This window comes from Ischnura elegans, chromosome 2 (assembly GCF_921293095.1).
Source record: "Ischnura elegans chromosome 2, ioIscEleg1.1, whole genome shotgun sequence".
Lineage (NCBI taxonomy): Eukaryota > Metazoa > Arthropoda > Insecta > Odonata > Coenagrionidae > Ischnura > Ischnura elegans.
In genome coordinates, this window is record NC_060247.1 from 112,449,957 (window position 1) to 112,473,748 (window position 23,792).

The following is a 23,792-nucleotide window of genomic DNA, read 5'->3' on the forward strand; positions in this document are numbered from 1 at the left end:
GTTAATATAAAAAGGAAAGAAAAGAATATAAACAAGGAAAATGAGGTGTGAATATTGGAGTCCAACCTAGTATTCATTATGGTGCTTTATTGTTCGGGAGGAAAACGTATTCCTTTACCCGCCGTTTTGCAAAATAATCTCTCTTAATCTATCGATTTCGTCGGACCTGGAAATATAGTGAGGTTCTACGATGATGTTCTCCGCGTCGCACTGGTAGATAGGTATATGTTCTTAGAAGCTCAAGCAAGTTAAGTTCAAATACATACCCTCCGAATCATTATAGCGGCTCCCAGTCCAATTTGTGTAAAAGCTAATTAACGTTTTCCAGGAAATCACACAATTACTTACACCACTTCTTTTTTTACAGAGCGCGACCCGGTTTCAATGAATTATCGTCATCTTCAGGCGCAAATTATGACTTGTTTATCTTATTATTTTTTATGTTACCTACTTACTTAATGAATTTTAAAACGGACGCCAGAACAGGGGAAAAGGATGGGTAGAGATATTCATTTATAAGAATAATGTCCTGACTTACAATAATTTTTAAAATTTCTAACTTCTCCGTAGAGTCCAATTCACGGCGGTCATTGTAAAATTTTAGAATATTCATTTTAAAATCGCTCCTATGGCAGTTGCATATTAAGTGTTCAGCAAAATTACTTTTTTCATCCTTGTTATTTTTGTGAGCACTTAAATGTTCTTTTCTTTCTGATTGCATAACTTCTTCCTGTCTGTCCCAAGTATACACATTGCAATCGCTGCATTTCAATGAATACACTCCGCATCTATCCTTTGTGCGGGTCGCGCTCTGTAAAAAAGAAGTGGTATAAGTAATTGTGTGATATCCGGGAAAACATATAATGGAATACCACAAAGTTAATCAAGAGTTAGTGAATTTTAGCCAATTAACGCTTTATATTCGCTCTTATTGTTAGCAGTTTTTTACGAATCGCGCAGCTCTCCTTATTGCATCTGTCTGCGTTGTGCCCGCTGCGAATCAAAGGTTTGTCCTTATGAGTGCGATATAAGACATTTCTTCCACTTTTACATCTGAATTCTTACTGAGAGAAGAGGGAAAGTGTGGCGCCCCTAGGTCGGTACCAATATCTTCGCGGCCTGAGATCGTAAACACAGTAGATGCGTCGCTGTGGGAAAATATTGATTCCATCGTCAAAATCTACCCATGCGAAGTCCACCACCCACGAGGACCTTTCTCAGGACCACTAGCGTCGCGCGCATTCTGAACAATCCACATCTACATACTACCCCGCAAGGCGCCTAAAAGGCGTGCGGCAGGGGGTGTTAGGACACCAGCCATTTGCGCATAAAAGGAAATGCTCTAGCGAAATTGCATCTCGCATTTATTAAAGTCCTATATGGTTCGGGGGAGAAAAGGAATTCGCATATCTATCAGTTAGGCAAAATATCTCTTTTAATTTATCGCTTCAATCGGACCTGGAAATATATATGGTAGAGCTCTAATATTACGTTCTCCGAGTCGCTCTTATAGGTATCCATTCTCAATTTTTCAAACAATCTAAGCCTAGCGCGCAGCCTCCGAGTCTTCAGCGGCTCCCAGCCTAATTCGTTTAACATCTGGGTAATAACGCCGTCTGTACGTCCTTAGCAGTGTTTGACGAACCGCGCAGCCTACCTTTGTATTTTATTCAGTTCGCGGATTAAGACTTTCTGCACCGGATTCCATACGCTCGCTGCATATTGAAGGTGCGGTCGGACGAGTGCGAAATAGCACCTTTCTTTTACTTTCTCATCCGAAAATCTTCCCACAATACACTTAACGAATACTAACTTCTTCAGGGCTGAGCCGCAAATATTCCTTATATGTGTTCACCATGAGAGGTTCGAGGTTATCGTAACTCCTAGGCACTTCACTTCGTCTGTTGCCTTTATGTTAATACCATCCACAGCATAAACATGGTTAAAGTTGGCCGAACTCGGCAAAATAATGCCGGGCAATCCGAAGCAACTCTCACAGCACCCGTCATGGAAGGATTCCTCAGGTGAAAACATAAACAGAGTGACGTCATTGATTCAGGTTGATATGGAGATCAACTGCCTCGGTGGTGAAAGGGGAGTATATGCAATCGATCGAATTGGCGGCGCGAGACAAATGACGAGCATCAAGGCGCCGCCCTCGGAGATAGGATTTGTAGAGAGCTCGTAGCGCGCGCACCTCCTTCGGCAAACACGTGTAACCATTACATGCATCACGTGTTGCAGGAAATTAATGAGTCCGGGAGGAAAAATTAGGCACGAGCCAAAAAGATATACAATTTTTCCAAACATACTTAACTTCACTAGCCAATAATAGGTCACCGGGGTTACATTGAATGATTTTTCTTGGAACTCAAGCTTACAGTGACCTAATACCATGTTACCATTGAGACGCTCTGTGTATGTCACGCGAAGCAGATTCATCACGCACTCTCTATGAACCATAACTGTAAGGTGCTGTCTAATAAACACCAATCGAATGATTTAAGAGGGGGCATATCTCCAGCTCGACCGGTATTTTTTGGTGGCATAGCTCACGTGAAATTTTGGGTTTGAAGTAACAACGCAAAATGGGAGTCATCTAGTCTACCGTGAGACTTTTTTGAAAACACATTGTCTTTTCACTATTTGCTCCTCGTGCCACGGGGCTGGCATTGGCCTCTGTAGGTGTACATTATTACCTAAACACCGCATGAAAAAAGTAACTTCGTAAAGCGTAAATTTTTCCATTAAAAAATCATTTGGCTTAGCCTGGATTCGAACCCGGATATTCCGATTGCCGGTGAGATAAGCAGTCCGTAATCAAGGCCTGTTTACACAGTACCTTAATGTCTGAATATATTTGTACGCGAGAATGAACACCGCGTAAACACCCAATGTGTGCGAATGCATGAACAGAAAAGAGAAACTGTTCTAATTTGATTCATGAATTAGTAAATTTTCCGATTCGGTCAACAAAAGTCGTTCATGCAAAAACTTTGGGTTGGCGGTGTAACTGATAGCATACCGATGGCAAAGTTCTAACAACAAGTAGCTCAAAAATAGCAACTTTTCAGGAGAGCAAAAACAAATTGTAATTGTATATTATTGAAATTGAAATTAAAAACTAAAAATTCTGACTTTTATTATATATTGTATGTATTGTATGACTTGTATTGTATGTTTTAAAATAAATTGAGATGTATATTGTATGAATATTGTATGTTGTTTGTATATAAAAATGAAATTGTACGTATTGTATGACTTGTATTGTAAGTATGTATTGAAATAAAACTGTAAAATAAGCATACATTTGCAACACAAAGAGTTGTTTTTTGCTTGAATTTTATTTTCTATTAACAGTATTAGAAGTATTGACTCAAACCAGCAAGGTTTTGAGATGCGTGTTGTAAGAACTTAACCATCGATATTTGATCGTTAATCGGGAGATTTGGGTTCTAATCCCTTCGAATCGAAGTCCTTCGGGACGCTTGGAGGAACTACGAATTCCGAGTCGGATGGCAGCACTTCCGCTGCAGCGATCGTCCTCTGTTTTTGCACGCGACAACGCGGAGGCGATGCGCTGGAGGAGGGCACTTTGGTGTCCCCGACATGGGGGTGGTGCCTGGTGCCGAGTCGCGCGCGCCAATCGATTGAAGGACGGAGCATCGATTGCAGGGGGGGGGAATTAGGACCCCCCCCTCGGAGATTCGGAGAATATCGTTCAATTCTCATCGAAACCTTCGCGCTTCCCACAATACACAATATTTCCCTCTAGCCCTCAAAGACAAATCACAACACAACATGAAAAATAGGGCATCAAGTTGCCTTGGTGGCTTCACGCCCCGAGGGGCCTTGTTCACATTCCGGCGATGGCAGAGACTTTTCAAAGATTACTCAATATTTTCTTGACTGCGGTGTGGAGAGCAAATCAATTTCAGTGCATCGGCCGTCGGATGGGACGCTAAGCCGTGGTCCCGTTCCTTTAAGAGAAGTCTGTTTCCGACACCGGGTTTCTCTCCATCCTTCCTTCTCGATAGCGCAAAAGGCCTAAGCTGTCGATTACCTCCTCCAAATACCTCGATAATATTAATAATAATTTCTATATTGCTTACAGGTGCCCCCAATTACAAGCAATTTAACATGAGAAAATTTCAGAAAAGTAAAAAAAACACATTTTAAAACAGCCCAAGCCTTGGATATCCGGACGGTACTCGAACCCGTGATCTTCGGTGTATCAGGCGAGGACTTATACCTGGTAAATACTTACCTTCATGAAAATATAGATTTTTTCCACCAAATCATTGACTAACAAATGGATAATACGAGTAATTTGCTAGGAATTTTACGTCCAAAACCAGAACCCATTGAAAGTATTTTGTATGAATTCCCTTTTGAATGCTATCTTCTCGGGTATTCCAACGGTTACAGATATAATTATGGTGGAACTTTCGACGTCTGACTCACTCACCATCTCAATGGCCTCCACTCCCTCAATGAGCTTCAGATTTGATGGCAATGACGCAATTGTCGAAAAGTCGAGCTGATGATGACCCTTTAATGGGCGAATGTCAAGTTAGTTAACAGGATGCATTACTCCCGCTCGACTCTTCTTTTTAGGCGATGGATTAATCCCTTAAAACTTATGCTACAAACTTATTATTTTCAGCGTAGGAATTAAAAGATATGCCAATATTTTCCTATTTCTTAAATTTTAAAAAAATTCCCTCGTCTTCAGGTTATTATCTAAGATATAGTTGTTTATATTTGTTAAGTTGTAAATAAATATTTTCCGAGGTTTTTATGTATTTACGAAAATAATGTAAAAATGTAAATATGGTGGTGGCTTCCAAATAAAATCCCGATCTTGTTCATTAACCAAAAGTACCACAAATGACCCCAAATATATTTTAAATACAGATAAACGTTGAACAGGATCTATTCTACTTACCCTGTAATTTTCAACACGATACCATAATTTTTAAGCGATAAATTCGTCACCAAAGAAGACCAGTCAAGAAGAAGGTACCTTAAGATGATATCAGTCACGTCGAATCCTTCAACAGTTGAAATTACCCATTCTTTGCAAGAGGAATAGAATCAATTTTACACCATTGCTCAAGAAACATCAACCAAATAAATTACCATCTTCTACGTTTTTGGATACAAGGTTGTAAATGTGCTTTAAAGTGAGGAGCAAGAATGTTCAGTTGAGTTCCAAGCGTTGGTCCCCCACGGAATCGCTTCAGACCATCGTGAATAGTAACTGAATGCTCGTGAACTTAAATCAATGCGCCATCAACAGAGAAGGGGGCGACCGTGTTTCTGGCATTTGCCGGTGGAAGGCGCCCGAGTTGCCAGTGGAGACGGCTCTTGTTTACCATCGTGCGGAAAGGGAGGGCCATCGAGGGAGACCACGGCTGGCGAAAGGGGACGAAGGCCTCTGCAGGCCTGTGATTGGGGCCATTGCGGGCGACCACACCTGGAGAGAGATGTCGATGAACTTCAGCGCAAACCAAGTGAGTAAATGACCGCAGAGTTCCGGACTTCCTCAAGCGTAACGCACACAGTTACATTTCGCGTGGCGTCAATACCTTCTTTTTACGTTAAATTAATTTCATGATAAAACACAAATCAATCAAATTCCGATAGTGTTTTAAGAAGCTCAATTACTTCTCAATACTCTTCAAATAGTTAAATATGCTAAAAATAGCGAATTAATCACTTCAAACACATTGTGCCCAAAATTAACCTCTCGTTTGTGGCTTATTTTCGACCTCGTCGTCTGCCGAATATAGTGTTGACGGGGTACATACCCCTATGAAAAAATTGTATAAAACTGTTTCAAAATTTTATACAATTTATACAATTACCATGGCAATTGTATAAATTGTATAAAATTTTGAAACAGGTTTATACAATTTTTTCATAGGGGTAGGTCCTTCATATTTATTCATTTTTTTGTTTTAGTAAGATGGGTAGAGAGTACGAATCGTATGACCAAAGGCATTCAACGCGATTGCCGATTTAAGATATATGAAACGAGAGAAAAGCATAAATATGAATAAAAATAAGTAGCTAATGAGCATTGAATGAACGTTGTCCATTATGTTTGCTAACTACACGTGTCTGAAGTACTATCTGGTATTTATTGTGCCAATCATTCGCATGAAAGTTTGAATTTTCCAATTACCATCTCAGCTTTTACTCCATCTCTCCGTCAAGAGTAGCCCGGCGTCACGTAATTCCAAATTGCGACAGTCGCCTCTCTCCATTTTGAGAAGCAACTCCGACTGCATGATGTCACATCAAAGCCTTCTCCCTTCCTCCCCCCTCCACACGGAGCCATCCCCGCTCCAAACGCCCCCTTCCCCCACCATAACAGCCTGAAAATCTAATCCTTGGGATGAGTCGTTACGAAGCCTCTGTTTGGCACTAGACGTTTGTTTTATTCCAAATCCTCTTTATTTTGTCAAATACTGTGAAACCTCGGTTAGCGAACGCCTCTGATAACGAACAATTCGTATAACGACCAAAAATTTCGCTAAAAATTTGCATCGGATAGAGAACAAAACTTCGGTTTGCGAATAGATGTTTGTGCGGCCATGTTTGTGTTCGGTGCTGTGCGATCGCAAATAGACACAAATTAATGCAATGTCTACAAGGAATACAATGTAATGCAATACCTATAGAGCCTGTAACTTTCATAAAATAGCGAGCCAATAGGAGCTAGGAACCAATTATTCCTATTTCCTTATTTCTAATGGGAAAATTGTTTCGGATAGCGAACATTTCGGATAACGACCAGCTTTCTTGAACGGGTTGTGGTCGTTATCCGAGGTTCTACTGTATACAGTTTTTTTCCTTACTACTTCCAGTAACTTTACCTTTGTTTTTCTCTCCTCAACAATCACCCTCTTTTCCCATCAACAACTCTGTAGCAACAGCAACAATTAAATATCGAACGATACATCGGTCCCATACATTCCCATCACTATTTTGTTTCCTGCTCAACACAATCTCAACCTAAATACCTCCACATAAACGGAGAACACATGCACAAAAAATGTAGTGCTTTTATTATTCGACGGTTCACGAACGAATTCTCGTTTGTGTGGGTAATTTACACGAGGAAGGCATTAAAGTAGTCCTCCTATTAAGGTAGGTTTCCTTGGAGTATTTGCGAAGTATTCCGACCGCATCCCCTCACATCTTGGATTTCCCTCTTCAATTCATATTAAGGTCTGCTCACTTTCATTCTCCTGAATGATATATGGTACGATACGGAGAAAGTTATTATTAATAGTTCAAGAAGCAATAATTTCCATGAATTAATTTTCACACGACGCGTTTCGTTGTAACTACCACATTTTCAAGTGCATCACCTTGAAAATGTTGTTTCGACTACGATACTCGCTTTCGCAGAGTTACCAGAAAGGCCAGCGCCCTTTTCTGGCCACTCCGCCAGTTCTAACAATTTATGTTGGACACTATGACGCAAATCCGTATCTCTTTTCGTTGCTTAGATAATAATTCACGAAATAATGAAATTGCATGATTTGGCCAAAATTAAAGTCCTCCGATCGGTCTCAAATTGGTTTTTCGGCGTATCACGTGAGCTATATTCGAAATATGATATTTTAACCCCCCCAAAATGACTCCAAGAAGTAGAGGCATAGAGGCAGTTGGCCACACTGTAATAGAAAGAAAATTTAGTGCTACGATAATTTCTCATTTGGTTTCAGACGATTTAAGTGGGGGGAAATTCTTATTGACCTTTTGTCGTATCTCGTCTTGTTTACCCGAAACATGAATCAGTCAGTCAGTCAATGGTCGGAAGAGGGTTTTATAGTATTTGGACGTGTAAAACGAAAATAAATTCAAAGTAAATATTGCATGCCTCGTATAACTAAAAAATGCACTATGTCTATAAATCCTAGTCTCCTCCTCCCAGGCCGGATTTATTTAACATCGTCTTCTCGCGCACCATTTCTAACACTTCGTCGTTCCTCCTCCTCTCCGTCCACTTCACCTTCTCCATTCTCCTACACACCCACATCTCGAACCTTACTAGTCTCCTCTCGTCCTCCTTTTTCAACCCCATCGTTTTCGCGCCGGAAATCACTACACTCCCACTCACACTAAGCACTAGCCTTTTCTTGTAGTTATTGCATAACGATCCATGAACTTGAAATGCAATTCGTTGGATACTAAAAAAACAGAACGAATTGACCGGATAGGAAATAGAAGCGATTCACGAACGAGAGGCAGGTCGCCACGTAACGTCACGCTGTACACCGATGCACTTCTTTTGTTCAGCAGGACTTTGGGTAGCGATTGCATGACATGTGTTTGCAATACATCAGGTACTAAGGAAATAGTTCCCGAAAAGTCACTGCACGTCCATAGGACGACAAGGAGTTCTTTCGCGAGACCGTCTCGAAGAAGTCGATTGCGGTAAATCTCAAAGGTCACGGAAGTATGAGTATCACAACGACCCTATTATCTCCATTTTCATAACAACATGACTTTAAACCGCCGTAGTCATTCGCGAATAGAGCAATTTACCTCAAAAAAATACATGAGATTCAAAGAAAAATCGTAACCACTTAATCTGGGGATAATGCTCACGAAATGTCATCAAATTGATTTTTTTCACAAACCCTTACAGTTTTCCATTTCCAGTTCACTCTAAACCAACGCATTCAGTGAACATGTCACTTATTCGAAGAATTATCTACTCCAAAACTACTGGAAAGGTTAACATACTACTGGAAAGGTTAACATTTTCAAATCGAAATTGGTCCGGCGTGAAGGGCTTTCAGGAGGACTTCAATAACATTTCTACAGCTAATTCTCAAAATATTATGGAATTCACGCGACGAGTTTAAATTTGTATCTTAAGTTAAAATTCAATATTTTTTCGTTTTTTTTATAAAATTGATTTTCTTGTATTATTTTTTATCTTACTCTTGTGAAATTTGTTTTCTTATGAAATATGTCTGATGAAACTTTTTCTTATCTTGTGCGAAGAAAATCTCGGGTAGACGAAAAATTCTTCCAGCATGCATATGATTCCATGATATAATTTATGACACACTTATTGTAAGCTCCATTGGAAAACATAACCTTAGCCGACGGCGTTATGGAGAGATCGTTCCACATTTTATGAGAGTAACTAAACGGCATCGCTCCTCTGAAGCCGAAGGTAATAAAAGCTGTTCTTAAACCTCTATGGTAAACTAAACCGGATGAACCCGGTATCTCCCGTATTCTTCACCGAATACCTATATTCAATGTGGTACCTTGGCCATTTAGTTTTACATGCTATTAAGTTTGTTGTAAGTGCACGGATTACTTAGCTGAAGTAGTGGATACCGAAAACACTCAAGGGGTGGGGCGCAAATAATATCTTGAGCTACCTTTACTTTTATCGTAATGAAAAATAATCAAGCTACATGCAAAGTTTATGAAATTTTTATTTAAACTTCTTATATACATATACAAGAAAATGCCATCTTATGATATCAAAAAGTTACAATTCCGGTTGTGCAATGTTCGGCAATGAAGGCAGCCCCGCAAGGAGGAGCACGCGCTCCCTGCGCCCCCCATATGTATCCGCCTCTGCTTAGATGTTATAATTCTCGATAAATTGAAAAAATAATAATTTCCTAGCGATCATCCTCTGGTCAGTAATGCGTATCACTTACCACCATTTCCTTCAGCCCTTAACTACGATTCATGGCAGGATTGATGAACGGCTTACGAGCGTGGCTTCGCAAATTCACTCAACACGTTTTTTTTCCACTCAGATAATTTAACGTAAATTTTAATGCTAGAACATAAGATGGATATCCATGCGGACGCCGAACGTCCCGCGGGATATGGATGTCCGCCACGCGGACGTCCAAATTCCCACTGGTGGCGGCGGCGGTGAGCAATCAACTCCACTCTTGTCTCCTCCATAAAACCACGTTCGCAACTTAACTTGAATTAACTCGACGTAACTGGGGGCTGAAAACTCAAATACATCGTCTGTTTTTTCTAAACAATTTAACATGACATAATTCGATTCAGAATAGTCATTTGGTGAAAAAAATTTCAAATTTACATTGAAATAAACCAGTATCAAGAATGATTTTTTGCCCAAAGAAAGACGCAAACTTTCTCAATCCTCTGAAGTCGACACGAAGATTTAGAATAAGTGCTTTTTGCTGCTATCGGAGGAATTTATTATTAACTGCTCTGGTTTAGGTATAATCAGCCTAATTAAGCTATTGTTAGCAAGGATGCCGACTTACAAAAATATTGGGGGGGGGGGCCCAAACCGGGGATCTTGCCCCGGGAAATTTTATGAGTAGTATGTTTTAAGTTTTTTAAGCATTTTAGAAGAGTCACACGATCAACATTAGAACGCTGATAACACAAATCTCGATATCTGGCCACTCCGGGGAAAATCGACAAGCCTAACACATTTTTTCAGACACCCATAACGAATTTTTGAGGGGACTCGGGCCCCCTCAGGCCCCATGGAGTCGGCGCCACTGATTGTTAGGGAGACCACATTATTTCCCCATTATTCTTAATTTTGGGATTATAACCTTCTTTGCATCAAGGTTTCTTTGTTTTAAAATTAAAAACCCCAACATTCCTTTTACAACAGTCAATCGACGACATTTTCTACAAGCGAATCGTAAAAAAAACGGATATTGTTCGCGTCGTGAGAATTTTGGAGAGCTTCGCAGAGAGAGGGCCACTAGAATTAGCGCAGACGTTGTGTGATAAACGAGTCCCAAGGGGGGGGGGGGGGTGCGGGGGTGAGACTTGTGTGTACGGTGAGCGTGTAATCCTCCTCCATCAATGGAAGCGACACTCTTAAGAGGGGAGTGCAGGTGGCTCCCCACCCTTAGGATGAACACGTGTTCGACGAGTCCAGCCTCTCGCCTCGTTTCACACCAGCAAGAACATTCCAAGGCGCGTGCGAAGGGTGGCTGCATCAGGGACGGATTAAGGTCGCCGATTTGAGGGTGTGAGGGGGAGTGGCTAACTACTTTCCGCGACGAGTAGGCGGTACGCCATAACTATCATTATAATTCGTCTCCAAAGACAATAGGCTATTCTATATTATCCTATCAGCCTTAAACATCGTTTGTTGTGCTGGGAAAATAAAAATTTTCCTTGGAGAACCATTTTATAAATTTGGGTAAACTTTTCTCGGGATGCCCACAGGGTTAAATACTCCATGTTAGCTGACGTTTCGACCTCCGACTCGGGGCTCGAAACGTCGGCTGGAATTCCGAGAAAAATTTACCCAAACTTTTATCACTAAAACCAAAAGTATTTTCCTAAATGGCATTCAGCAGCCCTGATATGATCCTCAAGTCGGAGCTCGAAACGTAAGCTAAAATAGAGTATGTAACGCGATGGAAATCCCGAGAAAAATTTACCCAAATTATTCACCGGGAAAGCATAAAATCTTATTTCGTCCTATAGATTCTTAGAACTAAGGTTTCCACGGTGATAGTTTGATCTCTGCATTTTTTTTTTTTTTGTTTTCTTCGCGTCAGTTGGCTTGTGGACAAGTCTCGATGGCTATCCTACCAGCGTCTTCAAGTCGAAGGTGAAGACGCTCGCAGGATCTGCTACCTGCGAAACTGCTGACCACAAGCCAATTGAATCGGAAGAAAACCTGAGAATGCAGAGATCAACCTATAGATATCTTCTCAATTTTTCCAGAAATTGCGTGAGGGAGGGGACGGGCGGAACCCAAACGTTGGCGACAAACCAACTTTTGCACTATACAACCAGCGATTATCTTAAAATACTGTTTGTTGAACTGGCTAAAAATTTCATTGAAGAGTTACCTGAATGGTAATTATCTTTTCATTTTTTCCAGAAATTACGGAGGGGAGACCGCTCCGTACGGAGGATGGAATTTTAACTTTTAAAGATAACATTATTTGGCACGACATGGAGTCGATTCCGTATTTATTTTTCAGAAGTATATACACATAAATTATGGATTCACTAATTTTTGACACCAGAATACGAACCATTATCAACATAATTTTACAATATTTCATTGAACATTCTTCGATATCTCCTAGTCCATATTTACGATCCGTCCGACCCCAATCTCAATCCACCCATGGACTGCGTAATGTTTGTTTTTGAATACTCCGCACATGTCTCCTCGACTAACGACTGTAATTCTGGCACGAATTACAACGACATCCGACGAGACAGAACTATTCAAACAGCTCCTGTATATCCTGAATAATAACTCACACCAAATCCTCGAGCATCCCAGCGATGCGATGAACCCCCTCGCCCCAAAGCAACCATTTAAAAAGGGGCGATCACCACTGGTGGCGGCAAACCCCCCTTTGGCGTCTGAGGATTGAGGGGGTCCGACTGCCCCCTTTGGATAATGCGACGGCTGCAGCTGAGTCAAGAGGGGGGGAGCGGGGTTGGGTTGTCCACCTGTTTCGGTCACAGTTGTTGCGAGGGGAGGGATGAATAAGCGTGGGATTGTGCGATGAGGGTGTCACTATGGGGATGGACCGGGCAGGAAGCAACGCGGAACTGACTAAAATCAGGGATGGAAATAGAAACTAAACGAAGTCAAAACCAGTAAAGTTTCGATAGTTTCGTTCCCGGGAGCGAAATGTAGAAACAAAACGAAATGGATTTAAATCCGGGGAGCTAAACTCAGGGTCGAAACGAAATCGGAGTCAAAACTACTTCGGGTCGAAACCAGGGGTGCCGACTTACAAAAAATATTGGGGGGCCCAAACCGGGGATCTAACCCTGGGAAATTTTATAAGTAGTGAGTTTTAGGTTTTTTAAGCATTTTAGAAGTCATATGATCAAAATTAGAACCATGATAACACGAATCTCGATATCTGGACACTCCGAGGAAAATCGACAAGCCTGTCACATTTTTTCCTCACACCCATAACGAATTTTTGATGGGGCCCCCTTAGGCCCCATGGTGTCGGCGCCACTGGTTAAAAATAAACAAAAACTCTTGGACGAAACGGAACGTAGACAATGTTTCGCACCGGAGGGACCACGTGCTTCACCTTCGAACATTTTAGTTTCGACCCACACACCGAGTACGAAGTATGGTTGAATGAAGTAGAGGTTCGACCTACCGCCTCGTGATGCAAGGGGCACTCATACATATATTCACCACTAACAGGAGAACGGTGAACACAAACTGGCCATTCGAATTTTAAGCTCGATGTTTTAACCTCTCTACTCGTATGTCACACGTAATGAGTCGAAACTATTCCCTCTTATTCCCCTCAACTCAACTTCTAGGATCGAAACTTGACTATGAGCAGTGGAGATTCGATTAATTAAGTTTCGTTCCGAGAGTAAAGTTACGCCTCGGATCGGAACTAAACTTTTTGGTGATTTTAATATCGTGCAGGAACGAAACTAAATCTATTCCTCGTATTTTTGTTTCCCTTCGGGTCGAAATTAAATATTTTTGTTTCGTTTAAGTTGTCATCCCTGACTAAAATCGTCCTAACGAATATTTCCAAACATGGTGTTAAGGAGGTTGACTCGCGACTGCTCGAGCCAAGGTGCCCATGAAAGCTCACTTTTCTCAGTAAAATTCCATTCCTTTTATATTGCCCTTACTTAGCATTACAAAATCAAGGGAACTGCACAGAGGAGGCTTGATTCCATCCCACTGAAGGCTGCATTCTGTTTTCACTTCGATCGCATTTTAATCGGTTTTCAAAAATGTCCGCGGCGCGGTGATGAGTGCAATGAGAACCACTTTTTTCCAATATTTTGCAATATTATGTTTGTCAGAGGAATAGAATTGAAAAGTAATGAAGTTGATAGATCACATCAATCAACAGTTTATTAATTTTGGTTAACACCCATAATTATACCTCATTTCCCCGTGAACCCGGATCACTTTGTCCATCAACGACGCGAGTGGCGACTTACGTAAATCCATTTAAATGCGCGATGGGTGATAACTAGAGATGCGTGAAAATTGCAAATGCGATAAATGCGATATAGATTTGCTATGCGCAAATAAATGCGACATAGATGCGATGACCGGACTTCTATGATATTTTTACCTAAATTTGCCTTTTCGACGGCAAAATTCGTACATTTTGTGCCGAGCGCAGTTTAAATGCTCCGCCGACACTCACCGCTAAAGCATGTGAGCGACTGGCCAGCTGCTAGTTGGCTGGGACTCTACCTGGCCGCGAACTACAAGTGGGCGCGGACAAGCTACACCTCCGCCAATATATGTCTTATTCCTTAATTTGTTATTGTTCTGTAACATAATCATTTAAATATTCTGTATTTTGTCATACAACTGTTTTTCACTACATTTTATCGTCATCTACCTCATTATGAAAATGAAAAAATAGACGCCACAAAATGCGATGAACTGTTATTGAAAGTGCGATAAAATAAAAAGTTAAAGTGCGATTTTCACGTATCTCCAGTGATAACACATTTAGAGGCCGACTTGAGGATCCTCTTTTGTAATATTAGTGCATTGAACAGCAGTCGAGTAAAAAAGGAGCATCGAATTTCCAACAGTTCCGAAGCCGCTAAGGCGATGATGACCGCTGGGTGTCTCATCCGTAGGAGGTATTTCGTAAAATGTGATATGACATCTTTGTCCTTCGTCATCAAGTGAAGCCGACATCGAGCTAACCTGATTATTGGCGCTTTCGAAAATGCCGTTAAACCTGAAAACTGTCTCAACCGAAGAGCACAATTTTCGAAATGATGGCAGCGGTGTTCCAGAGGCGAGTGCCGCTATGTTCATCCCTTCTTTGCAGTTTGAGGACGCGTACAACCCGCAGCGGCTTTGCAGCTGGCAGGTGCCTAAGCAGCGGTTTTCGCAAAGGCCGAGGTGGCGTAGAGGGGCGACCCGCGCCGTGGCGGACGACAGGGGGTATCTGCTGACCCCGCACCGCCCGCCGCCGCGGACCGCTTGGGAGGACTATCCGGGTGACATCTCGCGGCAGTGCGGTGAGTCAAACGACAATCAACAGCGTCGGTTCACTATTGAGATTTGACATCTGGTCTTACTTCTATACTACTATAATACTGGGGTCCTTCCAAGGCCCAAAAAATATTAAATCATTCGTAATTGCTTTAAAGTAAATAAGTTACTCAGATATTCAACCCGAAGATTGGTTTGGTTAGGTGGGGGTAGAGCTGGACACGGACTAGGCCACAGTCCGGTGTGAAGTTTACAAGCTTCGTCCGGGCCTGGGCGTGGGCATCATATCCTCAATATGTGAAGTTCACACACTCAAGGTATGGGGGGCCAGTTCGTTTCTCTAGACCCCCTCGCACTTCGATGAATTTGATTTGGGGTGTCCGATGGCTTCACCCGGGATTTGAAACCGGGACCATTCGACCAGCAGCCAAGTGCTCAACCCACTAGGTTATCACGCTCCAATTAGAAACTTTATATTGCAATAAAATACAATTTCACTCTTTTATAATTATTTCATTGCATACGATACGTTTCGGCTCATAGACCTATAAAGGGCACAATATTTTTCATCTGGTCTTGTACCAGATAATGGCTTAGTGAGCCGAAACGCGTGGCACGCATTAAAATAATGGCTGAAAATTTCAATATTATTTTATTCTAAAATCCGAAATTCCACTATATCTCGCCTTCATCGGTTAAAATTAATTCTGGAAGTCATCGTAAAATAACAACGCCAAGAAGGTAGCGTGGCAAGCATTTTGGATCCGATAGTTACCTCACGTACATTCAATAGTACACGTAGAATTCCACCTTGTCCTCTCGGCAAATCTCGAATTTTCAACCTCTCAAACTTTCAGCTGAAAAATGTGTTGGTATACCTTTTCAATTTCGAATTTATATTCGATGACAATACAGCGTGTTCACTATTTAGTTAAGCAGGAGACAGAACAGTTTCTCAAACGACAATAGCAGTTACTACTTGAGAATAACGGTTATTCCTTCAAACCTAGGTCGATGTGAGTTTGTTTAAAGTTTGGAAAATTACAAAATTTATGTGTTCTTCTGTCATCAAGGTTGAGAAATCCACCAAGTTAATCCCTAGTCTATTAAGGATCTTCCGGGTGTTCTCAACGTTGGTGGTCAGAGGTTGACGACCGTTTCGCTGGGATTCCATTAGGCGCCTTTAGGTCGAAGTGCCAATTCTGGCATTTTGGCTGCGTCTATATACCCTTCGTTCTCTCGCTGATGCTCTGTGATTGACCAATGCCTGGTAAATTCTCTTCCAGTTAGTCTGATGGTATTCGACTTCATAGTTGAATGTTTTTTGCATTTTGGTGACCTCAATTGACTCCCTTATCGGCCTTGGATAACCCGGATGACGGAGAAATTTACGAATTCATAACGCCACCGAAAACTACGGGCAAAACTAAGTCTATTGAATTCTCCATTTATTCTGGCGATGTTGTGTTGTAGTGAAGATATCAGTTTCGCGTTGAAAAAAAACCTCTTGGACGCCGAAATAGCGCCATTCGGACCTCTTTTTTCTCATTATGCATCGTGTGTTCTCCAGGTATTTTTAGCCTTCGTACGTGTATGAGTGAGTGATTGTCAATGATTGCCGTTTGAGAGGCTGCGTTTGGTCACAAACTACCCCGCAAGCAGCCTAAAAAGGCGTGTGGAAGGGGGTGTTAGGAAACCAGCCGTCTACACAAAAAAGCAAATGCCCAAACAAGATTACGACTAGCTTTTATTAAAGTCCTTTATGGCTCGGGTAAAAAAAACGAATTCCCATATCTATCCGTTCGGATAAATATCTCTCTTTAATTTAACTCTTCTGTCCGACCTGCGAATATCGTGGGGCTCCAAGTTGATGTTCCGAGCCGCTGCAAATTATCTATTCTCAATTGTTCAAGCAATCTAAGCTTTTCGCGCAGCCTCCGAGTCTCTAGCGGCTCCCAGCCAAATTCGCTTAACGTCTGGGTAACGCTTTCGGTACGCTAGTAGCAGTTTTTGACGAAACGCGCAGCTTTCCTTTGTATTTTACTCAGGTCACGGGCTAAGTATTTCTGCACCTGATCCCATATACTCGCTGCAAATTCTAGGTGTGTTCGGACGAGTACGAAGTAGCATCGTTCTTTTACTTTCTTATCCGACAATCTTCCCGCGATACGCTTGACTATTTAGTCCATCCCCGCAAACTAATACACTATAACCTGGGTCGGTAAAAAAACGGACTAGTGCAGAACGTTACGGAGCACTTTATCTTACAATTTCTACTGAGTCAATTCAAGATTGCTTACGGCTTACGGTAACCATAAATTGGTGTGCAGTGGAATGGAATAGCAAGGGCGGCGAGATGAACCTCGTTTTAAGAGAGGTGACACGCAAGGCCTCACAAATTGCTTAACTTTTAACATTTCAGAAAACGGTCGGAGAATTTCCGTTCCCGCCCTGCTATTACGTCTTCGGTTATCAAATTAAACTGCCATCATCCCTTTTCATGGAATGTAATCTCTCATCCCATTAAACATTCCCCCCGGTTATCAACCTGTGCGATCACATCCGTCTTTTTAATAGAGGTAATGTTTTACCACGTATATAACTGTAAAAGTCGTTGGTTTTCACATTTTCCCATTGAAGACAGCAATTTGAAGAAGAAATCAAAAGCTAATGAGGACAAGGAGAAAGCGTCAGATCATGCACCGTAAAATTACTATTCCATTATCATTGCATTGCCTTAGGTTTAGCCGTTAGTTGAGCTATAAACCAGCCACTGGTGTAAATGTTGTATGCATGTAAATTTCCATTTATATAAACGAGATTAGCGAGGCGTGTCAACTATCTTTATCATGCATATATTAATTTTGCAATATTTCGACATAAGTTACCTAACACTATTCCGAAGTGGCACTACTCACTTTCTCTGACAGGTCTGCGATTATGCCAAATAAAAAATGGAGCAACATTTAATGTCGTCATAGAAATTTCAATTATCTGCTAAATCTTTTCTTTGAAAGAGATTAGTCGATTAGGCAATTTCTAAGTGACCTAGAGTACTGTAAAATAGTTGTCAAGGGATCCAGATGAAAACATGAACACGCTCCAGTGAAGGATCCCTTCACAACATAGGTAGGTCAAAAAAATAATAATTGCAAGGGATTCTTTGAGAAATAAACACCCAGCGTTTTCTTTATACGATATACATCATTTAGCTGATAAGATAATCCTCGAAAATGCTCATAAAGCATTTGATCAGCCGATACGCCTCCTCGGATATTGCAAAAAGTTTTCATGGAACCAATATGAAAACATGAACACGCTTGAAGAATGATCTGAGGTTTTCCCGGCGTATGATGATGTTGAAGTTGTTTCGGGTTTCCCACCGGATGGGATTCTCCATTTCTGCCGATTTCGATGGCCGTGGGCTACAGAGATGGAGAACCTAACCCGGTTAGAAACCCGAAACAACTTCAACATGAACACGCTTCATTCACGCTTCAAAATGCCTTCGCAATATAGGCAGAGAAGTAAACATTACAAGCGAGAAATAAAAAAACGCATTGTACCTTTATCAGGTATCTTTCGCTTAGTTGAAAAGGAAATCCACAGCAATGCTCACAGCGCACGTGAGTAGTTAATATGCGTTACAAGTATGTGATCAACACGACAAAATGATGGCGCAGAGCGTTACTATGCAAGAAGTTATGTTCCCCATGGTAACCCTGCTTCTTCGGTGGAGACAATTTTTAGCGTGGAATAAATAAACCTCACAAAAAAATGGACTATTTTTTTCAGGTCAAAGACTGCATGTTGAAAACAAAAAGAGTGATGCGCATCATTACATTTGACGCGAGATAAATAAATTTATCACCAAATACTTGAGGTTATAGTTGCAGTATTGCAATGAATATTTACAGAGAAATAATTTGATTATGATGTTGATTGAAGTTGATGAGCACATCGTTTCTGGCTTCGAATATGTAGTCTTTCATCTGAAAAATTATAACGAGAGATTTTGCGGCTCAACTGGGTAACTTATTTTCTTCCTTTTAGTTCAAATAAAATTTGCATAATTAAATCTGATCTTATATTTTTTATTCCAAAATTATATCTATCCAAAAAATATAGCCTTTGGCGAAATTTTTTTAATATTTTATAATATTATCAATAAAATCGATTGTTTACATTAACTTGGCACCAAATACCCGGACTTTGAATAATAGCAAATCGAAAACATTTACGTTGCCGCTGAGCGATAAATGCCAACGTTGACAGTCAAAAATGGCGGATCATATTGTCCCTAGAGGCCTAGAAATAGCGTTTGAGTGCATCGTTATCTGACTCTGCTGCGTAGCTACTGAACATTGTAAACCGATAGTTAATGGCGGAGTAGGTCACGTTTGAGTTGCAAGATTTTCCCGGAAGGATAAATAAACAGACAAGAAAGAGGCATAATGACAAAGAGGTAATATAGGAGAAAAATAAGATGAGCCAAGGATAAGATTAAGGCTTTTGAGATTTGGGTGTGTAGAGGGGAGAAATGAGTAGACAAATCGAGAAATGAGGAGACGCTGGAAAGAAATGGGGAGGAAAAAATACGACTAAACATTAAATGAAAGAGAAAAGGAAATTGGATCGGGCATATTTGAAGAGGGAAGAGGATTTTAAAATACGGCAGTCGAGGGAGCACAGGAAAGAGAAAAAAGATGAGGAGGACGGCTGAGAATGACAGACAGTGAGGATAAACAGCATGTACAGGGAAACCAAGGAGGCGGCCTTGAGTAGGAGGTGGAGGGGAAAACTTTGTTTGTTTGGGACCTGCCAGTGGGCAGACAACCAGTTGATGATGATGAAATATTAAGTCGACTTCTAAAACATTTGCAAAATTAAAACCAACACGCCATTCCATCACCTCCGACAATGCCTAAGCAATCCGACATGATTCATTACGGATCAACGATGGAGTTCGCTCCATTAGAGATGGCATACATTGATACGGAGAAGGTCCACGTGCGGTGATGTCCCCGGTTTGACTCCTAGTGGCAGCATGCAAACAGTCCGTGGGAACGCAGGAAAGAAGCTCGAGTGAAAGCAGTCACGCGAGTCCTTTCACAATCGAACACGCGCACAAGAATCGATCGACGAATCGAAAAAAGATGGTCGAAGCGCATTTCAAAACATGTTAGCTATTTCAGTCAGGAATGTGAAACTTTGCGTAAACGTCGCTTCTTAGATTACCGAATGTGGTGACGCATGTCAATGGCCATTGGGTTCAAAATTTAGATTGGGCTAAAAACTCACCTATCACTCGAAACGCTACTTCGTAAAATAAAGATTTTGTGAACGATAATATGGGAATCTCCTCATGGACGAAATTTATAGCTATATATTTGGGGGGTGGCTGCAATCTTGCCGTGGGTTTAGAAACTATGGAACTCCTCCCAGGGAAAAGATTCCGACAGTTTAATGAAACATGGAAAAGTGTTCCTGGAACATTTGTTTACATTAGGCTCTGAAACAGTGGCGCCGACTCCATGGGGCTTGAGGGGGCCCGAGCCCCCTCAAAAATTCGTTATGGGTGTGAGGAAAAAATGTGTCAGGCTTGTCGATTTTCCCCGGAGTGTCCAGATATCGAGATTCGAGTTATCAGGGTTCTAATGTTGATCATAGGACTCTTCTAAAATGCTTAAAAATCTTAAACCTCACTACTTATAAAATTTCCCGGTGCAAGATCCCCGGTTTGGGCCCCCTAATATTGTTTGTAAGTCGGCATCTCTGCTCTGAAAGCAACATTTTAAGTACTAGGAATAAAATTCACTTAAAATTTTTATGTTTTTGCTTTCATTGTAGTTGAATACACAGGTTTTGCACTTTTTGGAATAATAACATTTAAGTTGAAGGGGCCAGGTTCCTCCTGGTCCCCCAAAACGTCGCCCATGAATTTATTTTAAGAGGACGCATACTTCCTACTCACTGTAGGCTGCATTTTTCGGGTTTCACCGCGCCTACATTACCAGCGCACCGCGGAAGCCTTCGCACCAACTTCCTACTCACTGGTATTAATGGGTTATTCGCAAGTAACGGATTATTCGCGTAAAACTCAAGCTATCATGTTGAAATTTTCAGGGTCAGTAGAGTTGACCCAAATCAAAATTTTCTTGAATAGTAAATATATGCTTTCCGTATATAGGGCCAAAGATTATACTTTACTACTCCCTGAAATTAAAAAAAATAAAGCCTTAAATTGAATATTAGGAGTTGCCGAAGACTGGCTTTTTTCCTCAAGAAAAAAATTGAATAATTACTTTGATGTTATTTCATTGTTACAGTATTTATGTAACAGTCACTGCGTTAATTTTTATGACATGCGTATATCGATGGCTAAGTTCTAACAACACGTATCTCAAAGTCGGTCGGTTTGGGACAGGTATCTTAAACATTATATAATAACATTTTTTTTAATAAAATACAAGCGAAAAACAACTCTTTGTTTGAAAATGAATGCTTCTTTTTCAGTTTTATGAACTTTTGGTTTTTAATTTCAGTGTATAAGTAAAAAGTATTAATCTTTTTTTTCTCTCCTGAAAAGTTGCTACTTTTTAGATACGTGTTGTTAGAACTTAGCCATCGATGTGTAATTTGCTGGTGGCTTAATTCTGGTCTTATGACTTAGGAGACCACTTTAGCTCCCTCACCTTTGCTCTCACCATTTTCAGCAACAAAAATATAAGACATATAATATATAAAAAATATTATTTATTTTTTGTAAAAGGATTCATACGAGAAAGGAATATGGTAAAGGAAAATGTTGACAAGGGTCTATTTTACATGCCCTGAAAATTAAAAGATGACAACAAGTTTACGCGAGTAAACAGTAAAAAAAACAGCTGGAACAGGAGGTACGCGTCTTCTGTAGTCCGGATGGCCATCACAATACCCCCACACGAAATGGGCATTTCCCTTTCATTTTTCAGTACAGCTCAGAAAAGCACCATCGTCCTTCCAAAAAAAAAGAACAAAAACATCACGTCCTGAGGCATTTTATGTCCGTAGAAAACGACACTGCGCTTTAACACGCGAAATATGCAGGATTTGAAACGACGCGACGACGTTTGATCAAAGGCTCCATTTTTTGAAACTCCAAACGGTAATGTTTCCTGAAATATTATACCAGGGGAAACGTTTGCATTTCACTTTTTCAGTCTTGATTTCTTAAAATGTCTAAAGGGCATCTTCCGTACCGTTGAACTGCAATTAGTACGAGTAATTTGCTTAAAATGAATAAAATTTTCTTGATTTTTGAAGTGAAAACTTCTTTAGCGGCGTTAAGCACTTTTGTGGGATGGGGAAAAAGCATAGAATTCGCGTGAGCGTCACCGACCCGACACCGCGATCGCTACAGCGAGATATACATATGTATAGTGTGTATAGTGTATACAATGGTATAGGTTGCGTCACCGCTATACTTTCTCATACTGAATACTGGCATCTGTCTGCTTCTAGTTCTACTCTGTAGATATGTACTTTTTCTATACAGTGCGTATTATTTTGTAGACTGTTAACAGAGATTAATATATACACTTTGTTGATATATTGTTAATATATAGACTGTTAAAGTCTTTTTGTTTTAAAAATATTAAAATTGAAAATAAAAATCTATAGCGTATATTGTATAAGTTCATTAAATATAAAGAGCTCGTGCATGAACGTAGAGAAGAGTGTACACGCTATAAAAATACAGGTCAGTACAATTCAAGGGAGTTTCTTTTATGTGCATAGTGAACAATTATAGGTTTAAAGCATATTAAATAAACGCATATTATATTTTAATATATAAATGATGTTATTTTCTATTCATACAACATCGTATTTTTAATATATGTATAATAATAAAAAGTTTGCTGAAAAAAATAATTTCAATTTTTGTTGAAAAATGAGTATTACTGGAAAAATTAGTTCTTTAATAATATTAAATCTATATAAAAAATAAATGGATAATAATTATTTCAGTTTTCACTTCTGTCGGCCAACTCGAGCAGCTAAAAATGTAACAACAATTAAAAAGTATTCTTTATTTACATTCAAACTTGATCCACTTACTTTACTGCGCCAGGTACTTTTACCTTAAGTTTGGCCGCGGCTTTATTCACCTACGATTTACGTTGTTTGGCGACTGTTGGTCGCAGTCTTTCGTTTGAACTAGATCGTGCCATCTCGCTGCTCAATCTCTCCAGTCATCTTTTGCGCCACAGTAGTCACATGACTACGTACGTCACCTAACAGCACTTGCTGATTTGACTTATATCTTAAAACTTAGGCAAAAATCTACCGCACCTTGTGGCTTCTCTTTATCCTACGATCCTCAATCGATAATCCAGTCGGGAAAAAAGCCTCCACAGGCGTCTTCCTGGTGACCATCAGATGCGCCTCTCTTCCTTTTATTATTATGAAAGTATTCGAACGATTAAGGTAGGTTTCCATGAGTATTTGAAAATTATTCTGGCGGCCTCTCCTCCCTTCCTGGAATCCTCTCTTAAACTCACAACAAGGCCTCCTCCCTTTCATTCTGTCTAAAAAGACTATTCTCTTATTTCCTCTCCTTTGTTTACCAAACACTCTACTCTCTACAACTGTTTCCAACATCCCCTCCCTGCTAAGTACTCGCTCAACTCACACCTTCTGTCTCCTCCGTATCTCATCTAAAATCTGCCTCCCTCACCCACCATGTCCAGTACTTCGTAGTTCCTCCACCTTTCAGTCCACTTCGGCCTCTCCATTCTTCTCCACTCCCATATCTCGA

General features: G+C 40.6%; 1 protein-coding gene across 2 annotated transcripts in view; it reads left to right on the forward strand.

Moving 5' to 3' along the window:
• The first annotated feature begins 5,375 nt into the window (after positions 1 to 5,375).
• LOC124154422 (formin-like protein 20) overlaps positions 5,376 to 23,792 on the forward strand; it is a 36,392-nt gene continuing 17,975 nt past the window's right edge. The window contains exons 1-2 of one of the 2 annotated variants that reach the window (XM_046528129.1): positions 5,376 to 5,516; positions 14,826 to 15,018. In XM_046528129.1, coding sequence (XP_046384085.1) covers positions 5,490 to 5,516; positions 14,826 to 15,018 — 220 coding nt within the window. In that variant the 5' untranslated portion in view covers positions 5,376 to 5,489. The remainder of the gene's footprint in view (positions 5,517 to 14,825; positions 15,019 to 23,792) is intronic. The other variant, XM_046528130.1, reaches the window with a different exon arrangement.